Genomic DNA, 25,111 nt, shown 5'->3' on the forward strand with positions numbered 1-25,111 from the left:
AAAGTTGATTTTTCTATGTATTTTTTTAATATTTAAAACACATTTTTTGCCTAATATTTACATTCGTAAGTTATTTTATTCTGGGGTCCCACATACGTATACAAGTACTAGGTGGCTGTGTGAAAATTACGTTAGCATTCCTTAGTGGTGGTCAAACCCCAGGAAGGTTTTGCTCCCTCGCATCGCAATGTTTTCTGCACAGGGTTATGGTAAACATTAGTATTATTTTTCATTACATTCGGTTCTCCGCTTCGGTTTGGCGCTTCATATTTTAGTGGAAATTTTAACCATCTGTAAGCCATTTTTTCAACAGTGTGTTAAAAAGGCCCGTTCTGGTTCGAGTTGATGGGTTAAACTTTTGGAAAAAAGTAGACCAACCTTGTTTTCAATATGTAATCCCCAAAAAATCGTAAGAACTCCGTAATTTAACATAACGATTGATATGATTATTGCAAAAATTTATTGAGAGCGACATAAACTACCCCAATAACTAAACTTTTAAAATTTTTTTATTTCTTTAAATTTAAATAGCATACACGGACCTGTAGAGAACATAGAGGTCCGTGTGATTATGTACGTATATACCTCAGACCTTCTTCTGTTCGCCCATCAATCAGCGCCAGACACTCAACATTTTAATTCAAGTAGGAAGTAACAATATTTACATTTAAAACTAATTCAATAATGAAATAAATAGAATTATAATAATAGAATAATGGCGAATGCCTAACGCTGACGAGCTGAAATGATAAGATTAGTAGCCTCATGGCTCTTTGAAATCTACCTTATGAGCAGTAGCGCCGGCGTTTCCAGATGAGCCGGCGTCGCCGCCGCCGCCGAATATTTTTGAAGTTGACCACGCCGCCGCCGCAAAGCCTGTGGGCGTAAACCTCTAGTTCCGACTATAACAATTCACAAATATTTTTAATGGCCGGTTGTTCAATGTATTTAACCGGAGCTTCTACCTCCGATTTGTACTAATCAGACATTGAACAATCGGCCCTAAAACATAAAACAAAAAAATCGCTCAGAGATTTACAAACATTTAAAAGGTGTTTAATATTAATAGTTCATTTCTACTGCAGTTTATGCCTATTGGAAAAAAGCAGATTACAACTCGAAGGAGGTAGTTGCTCATATTAGGTACAAGCAAATGAAAGGAAAATAGCAAAAACGAATAAATAAACATTGCAGATCACCTCTTGTTAAAAATATCTAAACTCTTAACTGTAGTTAAGCGTTTGGTGGAGATGGGCTGTAATATACAGTCTTTTACATAATTTATTTTACATAACTTAAAACCAAAACATGAATCCAGCAAATGTATCGTTAAACGGTAGATAAAATTTGCTTTTACTTTTTTATAAGTGGGTCACATTCGTATTTAATCGCAAACTTTTAATTAGTCCCGTAAAATTATTTTCTTTCACCATTGGTTCCGGCAGGTAAAAATGATCCAAAATCCAGATTTGTGGGACTGTAGGGGCTGTGATCGAGCCGCCATATTGGGAAAAATGGGTGGTTTCCTGCTATATTGCAAACTCATACTAAAAGTTCTGAGTTGTCAAGGCAAATTGTTACATTAAAGAGCCCCTTCAATTTTTGGCTCTCTTAAGGTGTAGATACATACATATGTAATTACATAAGCAAATATTTTTGTTTTGTGCAATTGTCAGAAGGTTCAAAGTCATAAATTTTTATAAGTAATAAGTTAGTATTAAAAACTTAAAAGAAAAGACTTACGTTAAAAAAAAATACCAAATTACCAAACTCCTTCTAAAAAGAAAAAAATTACCAGTTTTGGTAAAAAATTACCAAAGCGGCAACGCTGGTTATATATTGTATATGGAAAAAAGCTAAAAATCTGGCAAAAAATTTCTCAAAACGCTGAATTTCCCGCTTCCCGCAATTTCTCATTTCCTGCCGCCAAACCAGATTTGACGGGAAAAGAGCTAAATTGGCAGCCCTGATTGTAGATCCGTTGAGCTGAGGATCAAACTTGTTGGGGATGGTATGTGTATGATGAGGACGTCGTATTCATATCTATGGCAACTTATACACATAAATCAATGTCGTTGTGCATATGCGTACATCAGAGTGGTAACGTTTCCCTGATTAATTAAATAACGCCCGATTGATTTATTTCATAAAAAAGAAATAGTAGTATTTTCTCTGGCTTGATTTTACTGAAACATTCCAATTATCTCTACAGGCATACATTTGCCTAAAATGGAACGTGAACCGGTTTTGAACCGAACCGGTTTTGAACCGGAAAACCGCTTTTTTCTATTAATTAACTGAACCATTAACCGAACCGAAATTTTCCACAAATGTTTGATCCGAACCGAAAACCGAACCACTTTCCATAAAGGTTTAAAGGTTCGTTTCAACCAATTTTCAATAGATAAATGTACCCACTATTTTTTGTTTTTGTTAAACATGGTAATACCTACCATGTTTTTTACCATGTGAGAATATCAATGGGTTGCCTACCCATCTCATTTGACAGACCGCTTAACCTTGCGCGTTGTTGCACTTGACACCTAAACTTGCGCGTTATTTTTTTTTGTTTTTCGAACCCTTGAACCGAACCGAAACTCCGGTTCAAAGACCAAACAAACCGCTTTGACGAACCAATCCAAAAGTGTAAAAACGGTTCGAACCGCTGAACCGAACCGACCAAATTTTTCATCCGGTTCACGTCCCTGAATTACTCTCTATTTTAGAAAACAGTGTAGTTCTGCGTTAAATTCCCTTCTGCAGTATGCGCATAAAATCGAACGGTATTTTTTCCAATAACTGATAAGCGAATTATTGGAAATTAAGGGTAAATTGTTACTGTTTTTTTAGCCTTCAATGCGATACGCATATCCTCAGCGTCTTAGGTTTTTCAGTGGGGGCGCGCAAACGCGGAAGGCCGCGGCACGCCGCCTCGCCATTGCCCCGGAGAATTTATTCTTTACATACTTACATTATTTAATGCGATTTTTTAAAAAAGCTCTGGTTTTTTATTTATTTATGTTGAAAAATGAAAGAAAAAAGATTTTAACGTTTGAATGCTTCTACTTTTTTGGAGAATACCTGAAATTAATTTCAAATGTCTGCAATTATTTAAAAAACTATTCATAAACATTTAATTAAAAAATATTTTTAATTTGCCATCTATACTGATATATATTTTGAAAGCCGTTTGAAGCTTTGAATTATTTAATTTTCATACACATGTACATTAGACTGCATCACTGCCCATACAAAAAAAATCGGTACTATTTTTCCATTGGAACTATAAAATCTATTATATTTTAAGACGTCCACCAAAATATTTCGGAAAAATATTAAGATTTAAGTGAGCTGGACCGATTTGAAAATACCTCCAAAAATGGAGTTTTTTATGAATAAAAATAGTTTCTTAAAGATTTTTTTTTGAAAAAATCCCCTCAAATGACAAAACGGTTTAAGCTTAAAATATTTGCATAAAAATATTTAAAAAAATTAAAAAAAAATTTTGAACGGAATCGTAATGATGAGATTTTTGATGCTGTTTTTTAACTTTTTTCAAAGATTGGTATAGGAAAAACTTGAATAACTGAACCCAAACTCTTCCGATTTAAACCTAAGAGGTGTCATTGGAAAGGTATTTTCTCACCCTTTTTATTTCTTTGCTAATAAACTCATTCAAAGGATGGAAGAGAAAGGTAGGATGAACGAACGTCATTCAAAGTTGAACTAAGATGTGTTGGTATTCGAAAAAACAAGATGGGATACGAATGACATTTTTTTTGGCCAGTAATAAAAACAGTGTGAAAATACCTTTCTACTGAGATCCCATAAGTCTAAATCAGAACATTTTTGGCCCAGTTATTCAAGTTTTTCGTAAACCAATCTTTGAAAAAAGTAAAAAAAAAACAGCATCAAAAATCTCATTCTTACGATTCACCTTCCTTTAAGAAACTATTTTTATTCATAAAAAAACTCAATTTTAAGAGGTATTTTCAAACCGGTCCAGCTCAAGTAAATCTTAATATTTTTCCGAAATATTTTGGTAGAAGTCCCAAAATATACTAGGTTTGGTAATCCCGCCAGAAAAACCGCACCTTTTTTTGGTGATGCAGTCTACAGTAGTAGTAGTAGTTTTAAAATATTATTTTTGTTGTTATATAATTCTGGTTATTTTTGTATAAATAGTTCATTCTTTAACAACATCCGTATAAATACAAGTTTAAGTGTCACACGATTGGGTGTTTGCCAAAATTTGGTGCATATCGTATCCCAATTGTGTGAATTCCCAAATATTTTTCTTTATCCCAATCACGAAAATTAATTTGTTGTAATTTTTCAATAGAACATCGCTGTATTGTACCAATCTTTTGACTACAAAAAAAAATTTCCCCATTTTTTTTATTTTGTACCAATAGCCCAATATAAAAATGTACTAATCTGTACAAATGTACAAATCGAGTGCCACTGCCTTAAAAATGTATGCAATTAAAAAACAAATTCAACAAATTTTCGTAAAAATTTCAAGTTTTTTAATTAGATTCTGAGTATGCAGTTTTTTAGCCCATTGAATTCTAGTAGAATAAAGTACAAGTTTCAAATGGCTAAAAACTACGATTAATTTTTTAGAATTAAAAAAAAAGCTCGAAATTTGTACGAAAGTTTCTTGAATTTTTTTTAATGTTGCACAAATTTGGAACCTTGGATTTATACGGGTTTTGTTAAAGAATGAACTATATTATTATAAAAAAAATAACCAAAACTAAATAACAACGAAAATAATACGTTAAAACTTGGCAACAAGTGGTTCGGCTATAATTTTTTTACCACTATATGTATTTTTTAATATCTTTAATTAGACATGCACATTGTACATAAAGGAAGTACATAACAAAATTGAAAAATATATCGTCGCTGCGCCAACAAAAACAGTTATGTGTTTTTTAATAACTTTTCAGGAGAGCAAAAAACTGATTCCTAGTGCCAATAGGCAATATTATGCAAGTGTGGTATTAAAAAAAAATAAAAATAAAAATATGCCATTGATTTAGGAAATAAAAATCAATTTTTTTGACCAATTGCGACGTGATCAACATTTGCGCCGCTTTAAAGCACATATCTGTTTTTATACACGATTTAAATTTGCTTTTGTTTGGCGGTATGGAGTCGTATGCAATTTGTACATAATACTGCCGTTAGGCCTAGATGCAATGTATAGAAGTTGAGGACTCCATTATTTAACTGCCTGTTATGTAATGAAAAATGGTCAGAAACGTTTTTATTGGATTTTTGTGATAAAAATTAATGCAAAGTGATGAGTGGACACATACTTTGTACAAACCATGAAATTACCAGAGCTGCGAACTGATTTCTCGGTCAGCGTATTAACTTGACCCAATGCACTTTTTCAAAGTTTCGATAGGTGATATCCAATGAATGCTCGTATATACAAGAAATAATTTCATATGTATACTCTAAATTATTAACAATGTAAGGATGTGATGGCCTCGCCTGTCGCATACGACTTATGTAATCCATTGGTGAATATATCGGTGGATTGAATACATTTTCTAATGTAGAGTGGGCGGTGTCTACCTCCATACTTTTTACCTTTGTTAATTGTTGAATTCCGATTGCTAGCGATCAAATTAAATAGTAGAATCTATGTAGTGTAAGTGGTATGTGCATACATATGTACATATGTATGTATTTAGTTGGTTTATAATTATTTTTTACATCGAAATCAAAGCACACTCATCTGCGATCAAAGACAGTTATAAGCAAGTAAGCGTATACCCGTTTTTCAGATAGCTGTTTTTGATCAGTTCTTAACCAAAAGAGATATAAGAAAACGGAGTCTGTCAGAACACCTACAAGCGCCCCCACCCCCTCAATACGGACTTGCTGCTTACATTAGAAAATGGCCCTTAAAGTTTTTATTGTTTAACTCACCGTTCGTAGATTACTTGCGCTTTGTGCAGTTCTATACCGCCGTTGCTTTGATTGGTGGTGCGTGGTACTAAACGAGCAGCTATAGATGCACGATGCTGTACTTTACATCGACAGGGATCATGCTTGTCCAGGTAATGTGCGAGAGTATCCCAACCTCCGCCGACACGAACCATAACGTGGGAGCGTAAAATCTAAATTGCAAAAAAAGAAATATGATAAAGTATCCTTTAAGTAGATTCTGCATAATGTCTCAGTGCCGATGTACGAAGCACTTTATGTGTACCAGGGTTGTTGCGAATATTCGCAATCGCTTTCGCTTTTGCGAATGCAATATTGTGCAAGTGCACTGATAAAACGTATATTTGGCAAACAAAATGACAAATTGTAGCCAACATTTTTTGTCTGTGGAGATGCTACGTTAAAACTGTCCCCCTACGCCCCCTTCTTTTGTAATTTATAGTCAAAGAGTAAGATCCTTCAATAGGTATTTCCAGAGAAAATTATCAACCTCTGGCTATAAAGGGAACCGGCTATTTGCGCGTAAACGAATATTATTTGTCAAAGGTCTGTTGAAAAAAAACAGTTGGTTTTTTCTACTATTTCTTAGATAAGTGTAATTATTTGTTTTCTCATAAAACTTATTATAATTAAATTCCGTGTTTCCTTTTATTAGTCTTTCCGCTCGAAAACAACAACAACAACTTAACAGCCAAGTTCACAAACCAAATAAGAATTAATTCAAGGCGAATTTAATATCTATTGAGGAGTGGGACTTGGGTGCAATATATCGTTAGTATAGTATGGAAAGGGCGTAACTCACATCGTCGCTGAAATACAAAAAGCCGCAACTAACAAAAAATCCAAAATTCAATTTTTGATTGATTATGATGAATTTCATCGAATCATAAGTCCCCACATCGTTTTATGCAATAAAAATATTTGTTAGTTGTTACTTTTTTACATTTCAGCGACAATGTGAAATACGCGATTTCCATACTATATTAACGATATGTTGAAAATTTGCGTTCATTCGGCTCAAAATATCAAAGCACATTGAGCGCATGGAATGGAACAACAAAAAAGTCGAACGGAATAACGGAAAAGTCGAAAATAATAGAAAAACCTACGCCCGAGGAGGCCTCAAACCCGGACCCTCTCGACCGCCAGCCTAATGCTTTGACCACTCGGCCATTGCGACTCTTTGGGCGGCACGGACAATAGGCATACATAAACGCTATCAGTTGGCCGCTGTATGCCTACGGTGACTAGATTTCTGTGGAAAATATTCGGGACATTTCTAAAGCATCGATGTTTTTAGAAAAAAAGACATAACATCTTTTATGGCAGTTTTATTTTGAACAAAACAATGAGAAAAAACTTGAAAACACGATCGCAAAAATGTATACACAGCTTATATTTTTCATATTTTTTTTTTTATTTCACTAAATTCAAGTTTGTATCGGTTGATTAAAGAAGTCAACAAACTTAACAAATAATATATTATAAAAACCTAAAAAAAAATTTTGCAGAATCATAGACTGTAATATAGCGAGAGTACTAGTTTGACAGAACAAAACATAACCAAAGGTCTTAGAAAATAAGGATGCTGGCTATGTTCATAGTTCCCTTATATTCTATGTTGTTTGTGTTAACAAAAGTGCTCCTTTGTTCGTCAGAAAAATGGCTTTTCGGCCAGAGTTCAAGGAGACTCATATTAAATTAAATAAAGAAAACCCCGAAAATGGGGATTTATTCGGTACAAATATGTAAAATCGGGATACTTATACGTCCCGACTTTTAAAAAATATTCACCGGGACAATTTTCTCAAAATCGGTACTGTCCCGCAAAAATCGGTACGAATGGTCACCGAAAGTATATCACATTATCCGAACCATATATGTATTTTACATTACCCTCCAATTTTTGAAATAGGTACTTTTTGGGTTATTTGAAAGCTCGAACATTGGCTACAAACCTCTAAAAACAAATACCTTTTAAATACCCGAACTTCCTCAAGTCTCTAAAAACCCGAAATTCTTAGAAATGTCTAAGCAGCCACGAAAATCTGGAAACTGCCCCGAGAACCCCAAAAATTCTAGAAATCTAGAAATAACCTTGAAATAGTTCCGAAATAGTCCCTAGAATTTCGAAATCCTGAAATATTTCCGAAAACTCCGACGAAATCTCGAAAATCCCGAAATAGTCCCGGGAATGCCAAAAGTCTCGAAAATTCCGAAGTCGTTTCGAAAATCCCGAAAGTCCCAAAAATCCCGATGTACATATTAGTCGCAAGAATGCCAAAAACTCCGAAGTAGTCTCGAAAATCCCGATATTAGTCACGATATCGATAATCGTATTGAAAAATATATCGGTAGATATAACAATAAAAGTATCGATAAAGATATCGATTAAAAGATCGATAAATATATCGATGCAAATATCTATACAAATATTGATAAATATATCGATAAAAAAATACCGATATATGTACATATCCATTGAAATATCAATACATTTATCGATATCAAAATCGATAAATATAACAAAAATTCCGAAATAGGTCCTAAAATGACGAAATAGTCCCGGGAATCTAGAAGTGGTCTCGGGTATCCCGAAATGGTCCCGAGAATCCCTAAAATCCTGATAAAGTCCCGAGAACATCTTAAGTCCCGAAATAGTTCCCAAATTGAGGTGGGGTGAGTTTAGGTGAAGTGCGATGAAACGGTTGTGATCAGGGCTGCCAATTATACTTAGGTATGAAGTGCCAAATAAGGTGCATTTCTTTGTAATTCTTCCTATTTAGCCTTAAAATTGGAAACACATTCCTAAAACAAAGGTCCAATGCCAAAGTAAGATAAATTAATTGTATACACTATAGATATTAGGAAATTGTTGTTCAGAAAAAGAAGTACACGCAAAGAATTTCACAACAATGTATTGAAATATTATTATTTTTCAAAAATGCCATTTTGGCACGTTGTGCCAAATAAAAAAATTTAGTGCCATTTGAAGTAAAATAGAGCTAAAATTGACACGGTTTGAGCCAAGTTGGCAGCCTTGGTTGTGATGAGTTCAGCTGTGTTTAAGGTTTCGTGAATTTAGGAGTTTAAGTGAGATGTGGTGAGCTGAAGTGAGTTGTGGTAAGGTTGGTTGAGGTGATTGTAAGGTGAGGTGTTAATTTTTTAAGTCAAAGTATTTAGTTTGAAAGTATTTAGCCATCGAGACTAAATACCTTGGTACTTTAGTGAAAGTATTTTGCATCTCCAAAGTACCTGAGTAATTTGGACCAGAGTATTCAGCGCCTGCTAAATACCTTAATTGTTTGTACTTTACTATCTTGCAGCTCGTAAATACCCAAGTGGTTTTTTTTCTTTAATATCCAACAGCTCCTAAATACCTTAGTATTTTTTACTTAAGTATTTAGCACACTCCTAAATACCTAAGTGCTTTTTGTCTAGTTATTTAGCAGCTCGTTGTGGAGTGCCTCTGGTCACATGCTTTGTAATAGAGCCGTCCCCAGTTCTGATAGAATAGTTCTCTTTTCTGGAAGGCGCCCAACAAAATCCACCAGGCCCCGTTGCACTCCCACCATAAGGAGGGATTTAACAAGAGACTTCGGATAGACGTTGTTGACAACACCTCGATATCGATTATGGCCAATCCTTTTTTAATCGTCGATTCGATTTCGTGGAGTTCTGCCTCCACGAATTTTTCCTTGGAATATGCATGCTTGTTCGAGGAGAAGTTGTCATTTTCTATATTCCGTCGATTATATTTGCCAATGAGCCTCTCTAGTTTTAAGAAAGAATGGATGAGGCTTATAGGCATTCGGAATCACATGAGCGGGCCTGCCTCCTTTTGGTAAGAAAACGACCTTCGCCTTTGTCCACCCGTATGGTATGTGAGTTAGGGTTAGGCAGGCTGTTAAAATCTGAGAGAGAAGAGGGCACAGTATGTCCTTAGCTTCGTGTAGGTGGGCGGTAAAGATTTCGTCAAGTCCCGGCGATTTGTGGGGCTGGAAGGGCATTATAGCCCATTTCACCCTCTCATAACTTACGACGTTCCTTAAGATATCACCTAGGGATGAGTGGATCCCAGGGCCGGGCGAAGTGCCGGAGGTGTCGTCAGAGAAACACGGGAAGTGAGTGCTCATAAGGATCTCCAGCATTTCGTTACATGATAAAGTCCAGTCACCGTTAGTCTTCTTGATAGAGTTCATACTTGAAGAAGGTTTCAATAGAACTTTGCTTAGCCTGTTGGCTTCAGAGCCCTCTTATATGTTGTTGCAGAATGTTTGACAAGATTCGCGTTTTGCCCTCTTTATGGCCTGATTGAAAATTTGAGTGCATCCTTGTAGGGTTATCAAAGACCTATTCACTTGGCTTGATTGCTGTTTTTCCTCAGTGCTGAAATCGCAGAATTCCAACACTAGAGTTTCTTTTTCCCTTCGGGAGGGTGCTTGGGCAGGAGGCCCTGAAAGCAATATTATTGGCATTTGTCACGAAGTTCACTGCTTCATAAATTGTTGACCATAAGTGCAGCTCACCGAGAGAAACAGCCTTCGTGTTCGAGAGACTCGCGTCACCAGGTCTTAACGATAAGCAGGACCTGTCGTGAGAAGCGTATCAATGTAGATGGGTAATTTCATAAATCAGTGAAATTTTGAATCAAAGAATTTCGGAAAAAACCTGTCATTTCTCAACATGTTGTGCTTGATAAATTTTATCCAGCGCTCCAATTTTATGTCCCTTTCAAGCAATAGAAATCCTTCAAATTACTCGAATAGGCGTTTGCGTCAGTGATTGTACCCAAATCTCTTTAGGAAAAAATATACTGGATGAAGAATGTATTCGTAACCCAATTACTGCGATTTTGCCATTGCATGTGTGCAACGGTGCATTGCCTTGGTGGAAGGCACTTTTTTCTTTGCCGAAAACGGTCGCTGCAAATCAACGCAACCGCCGCATAGTGGGATAGATCGGCAATATAGGTGGACAAAATTAATCCCTTACGTTTTAACCAGTGATGGGCACACCTCAATTCTTTGGTATTTAAAGTACGAGTTTGGTACTAAGGCCTCTGTGCGAGTACGTCTAAATTTCTACTTAAATAGAAAAAATCCTTAATCACTGGGAAAGTGTCGGTAATGCAGTGAATAGGAACAATTTAAATTTTTTTAGAGCATACTTTTCAACTTAAATTGAATTGTTAAATATATTTGGGCGAGCGATTATGCGAACAATACTTTTTTAGAAGTTTTAATTAATTTTTATCATTGCACTCGTTGAGCTAGAAAAAAGTGGGCGTGACTCACCAGTTTTTCTTGATTTTAATGGTATACATTTTTTTGGTGCAAATTAGAAGGGTCGGTGCTAGGAGGCGGTAAAAGTAGCATTTTCAATATTTTCAAAAGCTTATATTTCAAAAATGGTTGAACCGATATGATTGGAAAGGCAATTGAAATGCCTTTCATTTGATAAATACATATAATGTGTACATGTTTTGAAAAAACTAAAAAACCAAATTATGGCCATTTCTCCTAGAAATGTATGGTTTTCGTAAAAAAGTACGTAATTAACTATTTTGAAAGATATGCTTATCAGAACAAAGCAAAAAATAGTAGAAAGTTGGAATAAAAAATGTATCTTTTAATATTGTTAGTTACGTATTTTTTAAGATGACCATGATTTCGTTTTTTTTTAGTTTTTCTCAAAATATGTATTAATTGTATATTAAATGAAAGGTATTTCATTTGCTTTTCCAACCATATCCACAATTTCGGGTTAATAATTTTCGAAATATAAGCTTTTGAAAATATTGAAAACTCTACTTTAAACCCCCCTAGCACCGCCCCTAGTATTTTGCACAAAAATTCACACAGTCTTGTAAACATCTGGTCCAAGAAATGTAGACCCAGCGTCAATCCTACCAAGACCGAAATCGAGCTCTTGACAAGGAAGTATAAAACCCCCTCTATTCACAAAGCTACGCAAATCTTTGATACTCGACGATTTTGGTCTTCAAGCAGTGATCGGACTTTAAAAAAATTCTTTGTTATAGAATCTGGAAAAAAATGTGGTAGATTTAAAAAAAATGTGGTAGATCTCTGGGTATGGATCAAACTTTGTACAAAAATTAAAAAAATTCTGCAAGGTTTCACCTAAATTGGAAACTTTTTAATTAGACTCTAAAAAATTTTAATTTTAGTATAATAAAGTGCAAGATTTTTCCTTGCCAGTGTAAAACAGTTCCTTCCATACCAAGATATTTTTCGAACATATTTTAAGAGATTTCTGCAACCTTGCGGAATGCTGCCAGCTTTTCTTTTTATCTCAAGTAAAAGTAAACCACGCCTCAGAAACTTAAGATGCACTTAAATTTGCTAATACTTTCACAAAAATCGCCGTTTTTAACATTTTCGCTTTTAATTCTTTTTATAAATCAAATATTTTGCAATTTAACACAATAAAACCACGTTTCCTGTCGAAAAATCGATAACTGAGAAAATTTACTATTATACAGTTTACTTTATCCCCCCATTCGGCTTTGATTACTTTTATTTGAGAAATTCCATCGTCGCCGGGAATGCGGAATCTTGTATTATATCATTCTTGTTACCACATAGTGCTTGGTGTTGGACAATTTTTGCTCTTAAAATTAAGAAAATTATGTCGAGCAAAAATAAAACTACTCAAAAACGCGAATATGTGGTAGATTTCAGACCTTGAGTGGTATATGCTAAAAAAAGTGGCAGATCTACCACAATGTGGTAGAAGTCTGATCACTGTCTCCAAGCGACTACGCGCAATACAAATTTATAGAGGTTCGTATAAAGGCGCGCGTCGCCTACATTTTGTTCATTCGTCGCCGAGACCAGTTGCGCGCGACCTGCCGGGCGAGATCGCCGAGAATATTAAATTTGTTTCTTTGGTGGAGAAATATCCCTGTTTGTATAGTTACATACGTACGGATCATGCGCAGTAAGATACTCGCGACGTAGATATAGAACATTAGTATCGATGATTTGCGTAGCCTTGTGTACGAAAGGCCTAAGGGCCCATCTCATAGGGGAGGTAAAGACCAGCGAGACAGGAAAATTTGGCCAAAGATTGATGTGAAGTATCCATAGCTCTCACTCGGCTGAACTGGTCTTCTCACAGAGTAGTAGTCGTGGTAATCACCACACACTGTCTGATGGGCACACGGAAAAAGGTTAGGATACCCCGCCAACGATTTTCGTCGCACTTGCAGATACGAGGAAGATGTGGAGAGATCCGAACATTATCTCTGCCATTGTCCCGTACTGGCGAACACCCGCAACCAATTCTTCAACAAATAATTTTTAGAATATTTAGCCGACCTGAACTCGGTGAACGTTCTCGACATTTTGTGCTATATAGAACGCACTCGGTTCTATCAGCGTTGCCGTTCGGTTAATTTTTTCAGTATTCGAAATATAAAAAAAAATGAGGCAATCGTCAAAAATCACCATCTCCATCGAAAACCAGAAATCGAGGAAAATGAACATTGAAACTCTTTTTTAACATTTTTTTATTACTTTTGAAAGGTGAGCGCATCTTGTGTTTATAGAACTTGATATTAAACAAGTAATTTTCAAATTATGGGACGATCCTTGAGGTACCATCTTTCCGATAAAAAAAAAATATTGAAATCGGTTGACGTGGTCAAAAGTTATGCGGTTGCATACATAGAAAAAGAAAAAATATTCCGACGAATTAACAACCTCCCCCTTTTTTGAAGTCGGTTAAAAATGTTTGAGTTCTTTGTTAATTTTATGTAAATAAAGTGCAATTTATGGAACTTCAAAAAGTTAATTTATTTATTACATACTGTACATAAAACTTGCATAAATGTACTTTAAAGAGCATATTATTTGAAGCGAATTTTTAGAAGTAAAAACCCTTTCAAAAATATATTCCTGGGTGCACCCCTGGCTGGCTTCAGCTGCTAAGGGAGAGAAAGAAGGAAATGGCTTCGGCCAATGATATCACATTGGGCTATTCCAGGATACGTGTGGTAGGTGGTCTGCGCAGTGGCAGTCACTCTAAGCTAACCTAAACTAACGTACTGAATTACCCTTACATTTATTTAAAAAAAAAATTCCACCTTATTTAGAATTTTTATCCCCTAAGGATAGTCGGCAGCCATACTACCAGTCAGGGACGACTCCATTTTCAAAAATGAAGGGGACTACAAAGATTGACTCCGAAGCCTCAATTGTGTTGAGGATGATTACGGATACCAGCAAATAAAAGCTTTAGTACTCGTAAAGCCATCCCTAAATTGGAGCGTTAAGCGACAAAGAACAGCCAAACATTTTCATGTCCATGCAATGTGTATGAAGCATCCCACAATAATGTAGCGCAAGCGCCGAGCAAATGGAATTTTTATTTTTGACGCATTTTCGGCGCACAGGTGTTTTGACTATATGCAGGTAGGTGGAAAAAAGTCATGGTGACAGTTGATAAAAAAACTGTTGGGTTCGGAGAGGGAAAAGTAAAAGTCATAAATGCAAAATGTTCCACCATTTACTCAACTCTCCTATCTAAGAATGGTACAATTCCAAGAAAATACCAGAATCGGCGTAATATTGACTAATAAGTTTAGTTGCATTTGGCGCTAGCGATAAAACGATACCATGCAGGTATCGATACTTGGAAGTAGTACTTGAAAAATATCGGAACTAAAGTATCTTAGTACCTACAAAATTTTTTTTTATGTCATACGTTAAATACTATCTGGGAATCCTAAACTCCAAACTATATGTTTAATGATAAATGGTATTTAACACAGATAATTCATTGGAAAAGATTACAAGAAAACTTTCTCTCTCATTTAAGAAAAAAATTTGCTCATAAAAGATTTCTGAGAAATAGTCTTTTGTTGTACCTCGCAGGAATATAAGATTTTGCAAAGATTTCAGTGCAGTGAAAATGTAATATTATGTACAAAAATTATGAGCCAAAGATTTAAAAACGATAGTTTTAAAAATGTCTACTTATTACCCCGCGTCTCCATTCGTGATCAGCCATCTCATGCGAACTGTCAATTTGATATCATGCGGAACAGTTATCGTAGAGAAATTTTTATACGTGGGCATTTCATTGCATAAAATTTCAATGAAAAAACTAGTGAGAGGCACTTCTATTAGGAGTTACATTCGATCTTCGACTGTAGTCGAAAGTGCTGATCGAACGAATTTACATATGAAACTATGACGCTCATTCGACGAAGAATAGCGTTATTGTGAATTTCGCTCGTTTAGGTTGTTTACAATAGTATATTTTTGACAGCTGAGCAGCTTTCCAAACTAAATAGTGTGCTTATATGTATATAAATTTATGCAAATTAAAATGAGTTAAAAAAGAAAGCGAGTTTGTAAAAACTTGGTGAAAATGAGTCCACAGAATTATGGTTCGACGAATCGGCGGAGGATGGAACTGGCCAGGAGTAGAAAAGGTTTAACAGAGTGAAGTGTAGCCTTTCGAATATATTTAGGAAATTTGTCTATAGATTTATTAAAAACTTCCCACTGTCTAAAGAGGCATTTGCAGACCTGTTGTGCCCTATACAAAACCTGCGGCAACCTGCAATTTACTCGAGCCAAATCTATTTAATTTAAATATTTTAAAACTATCAAGAGTTCTGCGGTTTTGCTCTCAGAGATCAAGTCAACTGAGTATTGAGATTTTCTTTCATAAATGCAACCAGCCTTTCGTGATGGTATTTAATATTCATGAGGTTATACCTGCATGGAATTAATAAAAATTGTTGAAAATTAGTGTCAAGCCACCGAAAAGTAAGAAAACAAACGCAAAATCATACATTTTTAAAAATTTCCTCACACTTCGCTACGACATCGAGAGAAAGTTTGGACACGGTTGCATAGCTCCTAATACGAATTTTACATTCGACCTTCGATCTTCGACAACCAGCGAAGATCGAAAATCGAATGCCTGTATCACAAAAATAGTTTATTTCACATTCTTTTAAGCATTTTTATACCCGAGACCACTTGTGCACAAGGCTATTATAACCTTTTTCACATAACGGTTGTTTGTAACAGGCAAAACGAATCGAGATAGATATAGACAAATGTATACATAAATGGTCAGAATGAAAAGAGAAATCGATCAAGCGGTGACTGTCTGTCCGTCCGTCCGTCTGTGCACACGATAACTCGAGTAAAAATTGAGATATCTTAACGAAACTTTGTACGTGCACTTCGTTCGGGCGTTCGACGGATGGACAATAACCACGCCTACCTCCCATATAACGGTAATTTTCAGAAATACGAAAACTGCGATATTTTAATAACTACTGAAGATTAATCACTAAAAATTGATATTTACAATAATTTTTAGACGAAAAATAAAAATATTATAATTTTTTGGAAAATGGGCGTAGCCACGCCCACTTATGGTTTGATGTGTACATGGTTGCCACAATTGGTAACTTTCTACCAAAATTGGTAACTTTTAAATGGTTTGGTAACTTGGTAACTTTTACTTCATTTTGGTAACTTTTGCAACTAAACATCTATTTGCATTACTAGAAAGAAATGAATTATGTCTTGAATGTGCGTAATTATAAAAACCCTTCGACTTTCAGTGGCAGCACTACTGACACTTCTACAAAATTACTTCGACTTCTTAATAGCGGTGAATCAGCTGCACTTGATAGTAGTAGGTTGAATAATTAGCAACAAAAGCTTACGGGGTGTGCATAGCTCAGTGGTTAGCACTTCTGATTTTGCACATCGATGACGCGGGTTTGATCCCTGCTGAAAGTCTAGAAAAAAAGAAGTCTGATGAGATGTGGTGATCCCCGAAATAGTTGCTATAACTTCTACCGCTTAAGCATTGTTGTTTCCATTTTTCCTAACAAACAAATCGTAGTACAAAGCTCAATGACATTATTTCGATTAAATTAGAGTCATCTCATATTCGAATACTGGAAATATGTGAATTACAGTGGCAGCACCAAGGGCTGCACTTCTAAAACAACTTTCGAATTTTTGCCATGAATTTTGAATTCTACCCTCTCACATTTTAATACTGGCCATCTGGCAATTTTTGGTAAGTTCCATAAATCGTTTTGATTATTCCGGCAAAAGAAATGTCGCTTGCTTTTTACCAGACCCACCTACCGACATGTATTTCGACACCTACCGACATATATTTCGACGTACAGTAAATTATGAAAAATCGAATCATCGAGTCAAACGGACGGTAAAAGCCCCCGCCACTTTTTTTTGTGAGCTTTCCGTGAGCCGCAGGTCCAAGTATCGGCACATTCCGAACGAAAAATTACACCGAAAATGGCACAACGCCGAATCCTTGTCTCCAAACCAAATTTGACAAGGGATGATGGAAAATCGTTCCACATTACAACATATTCCTACCCTGTCGGAACACCAACAACGAAAATGAGAATAACGGCACATGCAGTAATTAATTAATACAAAAATATTTTCTAATAAAAAAAATTATTATAATTGTCAATAGCATTTTCAATCTTGATAATTTATCAAGAAAAATAGATTTAAAATTCTGTACTATAACTGGGAGTTCTTGATAAATAACCAAAAATTTACAAATTATAAAAATATTGAATTTATTAAGTGCACAGAATTGGGCTGTAAGTATACACATATTTCTTATGATATATATGTAGTATATTTTTTCTCAGTGAAGAAGTGAAGATTTTGGTAGTGAAGATTTGGTAACTTTTGGTAACTTTTCTTAAGAGATTTTGGTAGAAAAAAATGTTGGCGAGTGGCAACCATGGATGTGTATATCTTGGTACCGTTAGTCAAATTTCTTCCAAACTTGGCACAGTTGTTAGCCTTGCTACAGCATACCGAATGGCCGAAAATTTTAAAAATTGGACAATAACCACAATAACATCCCATATAACGGTAATTTTGAGAAATACGAAATCTTCGATAAATCAGTAAACATTAAAGCTAATTTATTTAAAATTGATGCTTGCAACAATTCTTTACCAAGAAATACGTTTATGATTTGGAAATTTGGAATTTTGGAAAATGGGCGTGGCACCGCCCACTTATGATCACATATATGTATCTCGGTAACCGTTGTACCGATTTGTACCAAACTCGGTATGGTTATTGTGCTTGCCACATAAAAGAAAAACGTTGCAAATTATTGAAATCGGACTAAAATTGAGGCCGCTTTTCATATAACGGTAAATTTCAGAAATGCTTGAAACATCAATATTTCGAAATTTAAGGACGCTAATTTACTCAAAATTGATACACCCCGGCTTACCATGTAGCGATAGCTTGAAAAACATATATTTAATACTTGCGCCGGGTATTTAATGTTCGGCTCCGTCCGAGCTTAGACTTTCTTACTTGTTGTTGCATAAAAAACATTTTCATCCAAGTTTAGCGCAAAAACCAACCGACAAATACGCTTTTTGACAGTTCATTGCATGCAATAATTCTCATACGATGAGCTCTGCTATTTATTGCATGAGATCTGCGATGAGCGGTCTCCATTTCCAATATACATATCTTATGAGATCGGCTTTCACATGTGGAGACAGGGGGGTTACTTCACCTGAATGATAGAATACAAGATTGCGCCCATTGCAGCAGAATTAGTCCGAGTAATTTTGGCATGACGTCATAGCAGAGTTGACAACTGAGAGCGGTGAGAATAAACTGTCAATAATAACTGGTCCAATGTATGTAACTAAGTTTTAAGTTAGGCTAGGAAAACGTGCTAAGTTGTATGGCTTTTGATATAAAATAATTGACATATGTATTTGATTCAACCAAAATTTTATGCTATTGCGAAATTAAAACTGGACACAGAAATATTAGAGCCAGTTAGCTGATTCCTGGAAGGTACACCATGTTCTTAGTAAAACTACGTTTACAACTGTGTTTATTTGTATATTTTATAGAAAGTGAAACAGATTGAGGAGGCGTTCCTCAGTGTAATTATGTATAAACCGAACGGAGCGGAGGTGAAGTCTTGTTCATTTACTTAAACCATTTGTAAATTTGTAAAAACTACTTAGTGCATAAATTCAAGAAGGTGCCCAAGGACAACAAGGAGGGTTTGGTGCGACAATATTTGTAAGGTGCGGCAACTGCAACAAACGTTTCACATCCATTCAAATGATTCTGTGGCTCGTGCGTTAATTAATTACACGAACTGGTATTCCGGACCCAATAAACTGTTGTACAGGCGTTGAAATCACTTACGCAGATAGCTGATCCGCAATGTGTTCATGTTTTTCCAAAGAAGGCGAAATATCTATATATTAATACGCTAACATAAATTTTGTCTCCGTTCGTTTGGCGATTCTACCGAACCGATTTCAAAACCAAGAACACCATTGGAAAGACATTTTTTCGTAGATGAGCAGAGTTTTTATCGTTTCAAAATTGGTTGAAAATTACGGTCAAAACCGTCGTTTAAACATTTCCGTATTTGTGTATAGGTGTTGCTGCAACATGTTCAATTTAATATCCCTGCAGGGAGTGACGTTAGCTTATACCTAACTTTAGTCTGTTTACGCGAACACTAGTGCTAACTATTAACTGTGTATTTTGTTCGAAAAAAGCTAACTACTTTTGTGGGGCGATGGCCGCAAAAAAGTCAGACCTGGATACCTCTGCATTACATGTCAACTAACTTGTAACTAACTACTTTTGGACATAAAATATCAATAAGAAAAACAAAATATTTTTTTGTTTTTTTACTTTTTTATTTACTTATTTATTTACTTTATTTTATTACATTTCATATTTGTTTACATATTCTGCTCTGGGTGGCCCCATATTCGAACACCGTCAGACATAACTTCAAAATGATAGTATAAAATTTCGATCTTCCTTTTATTTGTCCTGAATATGAAAAAGAATCTGCGAAGTACAGAAAAAAAGTGTATTGAAAGTAATTTTTGTATGAGGATATTTAATAGAAACTTGTAAAGAAAACCAACTCCCGATTGCGTCTGCATGACTCCTGCACGACTTTACAATTCACTTTAAGTTGGTTTTGTCATAGCTAATTAAAAGTGAGGTATTAATCGAAATCTCGCCAAAAAGCTAACTATAAGTTGGTTAGTTTTAACAATTGATAATTTTTCACTGCAGGGATGTTTCGCATGTTGTTTCACTTCGCATTTGAAATTAAGGTTTGAAATAAAGATAAATAGGAAGATGCCGAAATAAATGATAACGATGAAGACAAGAAAGAGAAGGCAAAAGTGAAGACAAAGACGAAAATGGAGACAGTGAGAAATACATAAGAGTTAACTGAAAGGGTAAGCAAATGTATTGTATTTTTGAAGTGAAACTTCTTTAGCGGCGATTCGTTGGTTGGGAGCAGTGTTGCCAGAACTTTTTGGACGAACCGGCTAAATTGGCAAATAAAACCGGCTAAAAACGGCTAAAATGTTTCAACTAAATTTCACATGTTTTATTTAAATAAATCACGAGTAAAAAGACTATTTCTTGGAGAGAAGTTACAAATTCGAGCCGGAAAAAATTTTGCCAGCAAGAATTTGCAATTAGGAAAAACATATGATTGTGGCACATGGTTGGATTTTTTGTCGACGATAATTTGAATAAACAAGTTCGTTAAATTTAACAATTTGCAAACTGGAGCGATTTTAAAATGAAAAATGTAAGTTAATACTTGCTTACTTAATTAATTTAGTTGATTCCAATGATTTGAAAGGTACTCGGCAAAAAAAAAACTGCACTCTTAATCGGAATGCAATCTCAACCAGAGTCGATATAGTAAACCTGACAGAGAAATTGAAACGTATGTTGAAGAAAGTCGGACTGAAAGAATTTTAAAAATTGTATACAAATTTCTTTTGTTTAAAATGCAACCGTGGACACTAGCTGGCAGAAAAACTTGCAAATTTGCGTTCGTACAGAAAATTGCAAGTTTCTCTACATGAGAGAGAATTTGGGAGCATTTTTTCTTACTATCTGATATTTTGAGTGATAATTCTCGCTGGATTTTCCACGAACAAACCTATCGTCTTCCCTACAAGGCCTTTTCAGACTGACCGATTCTCAATACACTCAAATAGAAACCAATACACATAAAAAACGCTGTAAAAATTTCCCTTCAATTTTAAGGCAGTAAAACAACGACCGAGGCCATATGTTGACAAGGGATGTAAAATCACGGTTACACAAAAAATATGACCGGCAGATGACTCGTAGGATTCCCAGAGAGTTTTGCTTTACTTAGAAATTTGTGCTCTTTTATTTTCATTTTGACTCAGTTGTTTCAGTGTTGGTTCCCTTAATTCAAGTTGGCATTCGGTTTTGGAATTTAAATAAGTTCTCAGCAAAAAGTTTGTTAAAAAAATATATATGTGTACATAGTGCTTGAAAATATCAATTTTTCCCTTACCTTAAACCTTTGGGAGTGGGCAAAAATGATGTTTTGTAATTTAGGCAGAATTGAATATGCGCTATCTGGGAAGACAATATCTACATGTAATATTTATTCTGTTTGTTGGCACTATATCCAAACACAAACGCATCTTAAGTGTCTTAACAGTGAAACGACTTCTTATTTTCTAAGTTTACGAATAAAACTTCACCCTTAAAATTAAGACATTTATAACAAATATTTTATAAAGAAAATCCCTTCTTCGTTTATAATAAAAATAAGCGAAATCGGCCTAATTTCATACAGCCCTGCCTGACATGAAAATTTTCTCCACGATAAGACTAGTAGCCTGTTCTAACTGATTTTGGGTCGCTTAGTCAAAAATGGAAACATATATACATATTTGAAATTTAAGAAAACAAGGCAAATAGCAAAATCGGCTAAAAACGGCTAATTTTTTTCTGCAAAACGGCTAACAAATCGGCTGCCGGCTAAATCGAAATTTCTCCGGTTGTTTGCTATCGCAACCGGCTAAATCTAGCCGGAAAACGGCTAAAATGGCAACACTGGTTGGGAGTAAATGGGCAATGATGCACACGGAAATAGTTGTCACGGAAACAATTCTTCTAATATATGTGCTATTAATTAACCAAAAACATGCTAATAAGGGGCTTAAGAATAGGACTGATATTAAGCTAAATACAGGAAGGAAAGTAAAGCTTAGTTCGTACATAGACGAAGAAAAGGTTAAAGGTAAAGGTAAAAATAAAAACTAAAACCAATATGCGTAAAGATAAAGGATAAAATGACGATCAAGGTTAATTTAAACACTATAAGGTAAAGGTGAAGGGGAATATGCAAAATTAAAGATAAATATGAAGAAAAATATTAGGATGCAAATTGATATCGATATTGCTATCGATATAATAATCGATATTGTTGTCGATAATGTTATCGATATATTTAACAATAAATAAATCGACTTGGAATCGATATATTTTGCGATATATTTGTTAAGATTTTTATTGGTATTTTTATCGACAAAGTTATCGACAGCGTTATCGATTTAAAATTCGACACATGATATGTGATCACATTATATGATATCATATCACATCATATGATCTGATATGGCATCACATGACATGACATTACATAATATGATATCACATGGCATGACATCACATGATATGACATCATATGGTATGACATGACTTCACATGATATAACATCATATAACATGACATCACATGATTTGACATCAAATGATATCGCATTACATGGAAAAATATTTGTTTCTGTATCGATTAAAATGGTTACTGAAAGCATGCGCATTGTTTTCTTTCAAAATTAAATTGTAAAATACTAACAAGCTATGGCTCTGATATTTCAGGCCCCTTAAAAAGCCTGGGCCCGGTGAGGATTCCCCCATTCTTACCCTCTCGACAGGTCTGGGTAGGGATAAAGATAAAAAAAAAGATAAAATATAACCTCGAGCTTATAAAATTATATTAACTACCCTGTCCTTTTATTCACAATTTCTAAATAAGTAACGTAAGTTCCACTTCTTCAATGTGGCCCAGGTGCACTTTTTTTCAATAGGTATTGAAATAAATTCTGCTATAAAAAATTTAGTTACCGAAATTTATGGAGTCATCAAAGTTTACAGTTATCGAAATTTATCGAGTTACCCATATTTCATAGAGTTAAACCAACGTGTAAAATTATTGAAATTGACCAATGTTAATTAAGTTGTCGAAATTTATAGACACAGGAAATTAGTTGTCGAAATTTGCGGATAGATATCGAGCTATAAAAATGTATGAGTTAGCGAAATTTATCAAGTTAATGAAATTCATCAAGTTATCGATATTTATTGTTGTGTTTAGGGATTTTAGTGTTCTTGAAATTCATTGAATTATCGATATGTATCAAATTATCGAAATTTATCGACAAACTGGAATGTATTGGTTATATTCCAAGTCCTGCCAACGACCTTCAAAGATATAAAAAATTTAAGTTAAGGTTTAGTTCGAAAGCAGGAGATTTTCCGGCAAGTAATTTGTGCATTATAAGTTAAAAGACGGGCTAAGTTAGAAAACCTCTCCAAGGGTCTTAAAAACTAGAAGAACGTTCGAGTTTCGACAGTGGCTGGCACTCTAGTTTTGCTTAAACTGCTTGATACATTTTCGCAAACAGCCCAAGATTTTGAAAACAGGGCCGTACAAGCTATGACAAAATAAAAATGTTATCAATATATTAAATAAAAGTCACGAAATTCGTTTAAATATTAATTTGCTGATTGTACATACACACAGTTGGGGGAATGTTTAGTTATTTTCCCACTGTTTTTGGGTTAGTGGGCGGAAAGGGAGAGGGTGTGGCTCTTGATATCCAACCCACTAGAAAGAGCACAGCTCCCAATTTGGAAAAGGTCACATATGACCCTTCGAAACCCTCCACCGACTCCTGGGGAATTATTGGAAAATGGTTTAAAATTAGCATTTTGACACCGGAAATGTAAACTCGGTTAAAAGTTTTTGTTTTTTTGTGCAGAACACCTATAGGGACCTACTCAAACACATAAAAAATGTCATTAAAATCGTTTCGGTCGTTTAGGAGGTGTCCACCCACCAAAAAAAGGCTTTTACATACTGACGCTCTTCGGCATTTTTGCCCATACAAAAAAAAAAAACTATCACGCATTCGTTATACGGAGAAAATGCGCAACATCATCAGCGAAAATAATTGTCAAAAATCAACGGTAACTTATATTGCCAGTTAAAACTTGCACTTTATGATACTGAAATTGAGTGAACGACAAAACTGCATACCCAAAATTTGGTGTCAATTGATGCAAAATGAACTATATTTCTATGAAATATTAACAAAAAAATTTATTATGAAAAAACAAACTGTATACATATATTTGGAAAGCGCCACGCCCCCTTTTCCAGTAGCCCCAAAATCTCTATTCCAATTTCCAGGACACTACTGCAAATATATCCAGAGATATACGCTATGAAAAATTCGATATGTATGGGTGATGCCACTCTCCCTTAATATATGGAAAGTCTACATTAGGTGCCCAAATTTCGGTACAGCCGTTCGCGAGATCACCTCTTATATAATGAGTGTCGGTAACACAGGGCAACACCCATTTTGATGCGGCAAATGATAAAGCTGTTTTTGATAGACTTTTTGTGCTGATTACGAATCCGTAAGTATAAAGTTTCCATGAGCTCCAGATTTGCTTTAATCTAAGCCTAAGTGGGAGGTTTTACCACCCCTTGTTTCTTTGCTAGAGCTTCTCAAATATTGCAAAAAACGCGATTTTTTGACACTTTGACCTCGTTTTTCTTAAAATCTGGAGCTGATGGAAACTTTATGTTTAGGCCAAAAATATCGTTAACATTTGCTGCATCAATTTTTTTTTCTATTTTTGTTGGCCTGTGTAATAAGTATTGTTAAATAGCCAATACCCGCATGTTTGCGGCGCCTTCAAACACCTTTCGAACTGTAACACAATGACTCAATTCTATTCTACGCATATCTATAATACGCAAATCGGTCCATAAGTAAGATTTGTTGGAAAAGAGCGGTCCCTAGTCCACCTATCAGAAAAAAGTATCCTATATGTTAATCCTGGCAATAAGCTACCTACATGCCAAATTTCATGCCATAAATAAGATTATTTCCAATAGATCGGTATCTGGTCCACCTATCAGAAAAAATATCGTAT

At 35.0% G+C, this 25,111-nt stretch overlaps 1 protein-coding gene across 1 annotated transcript in view; it reads right to left on the reverse strand.

Moving 5' to 3' along the window:
• The window catches only part of pigs (GAS2-like protein pickled eggs), a 116,429-nt gene that overhangs the window by 31,289 nt on the left and 60,029 nt on the right, over positions 1–25,111 (reverse strand). The window contains exon 5 of the mRNA XM_017613955.1: positions 5,950–6,140. Coding sequence (XP_017469444.1) covers positions 5,950–6,140 — 191 coding nt within the window. The remainder of the gene's footprint in view (positions 1–5,949; positions 6,141–25,111) is intronic.

Source organism: Rhagoletis zephyria, unplaced genomic scaffold (assembly GCF_001687245.7).
Source record: "Rhagoletis zephyria isolate East Lansing unplaced genomic scaffold, Rhagoletis_zephyria_1.1 Rzeph_scaffold_00740, whole genome shotgun sequence".
Taxonomy (NCBI): Eukaryota; Metazoa; Arthropoda; class Insecta; order Diptera; family Tephritidae; genus Rhagoletis; species Rhagoletis zephyria.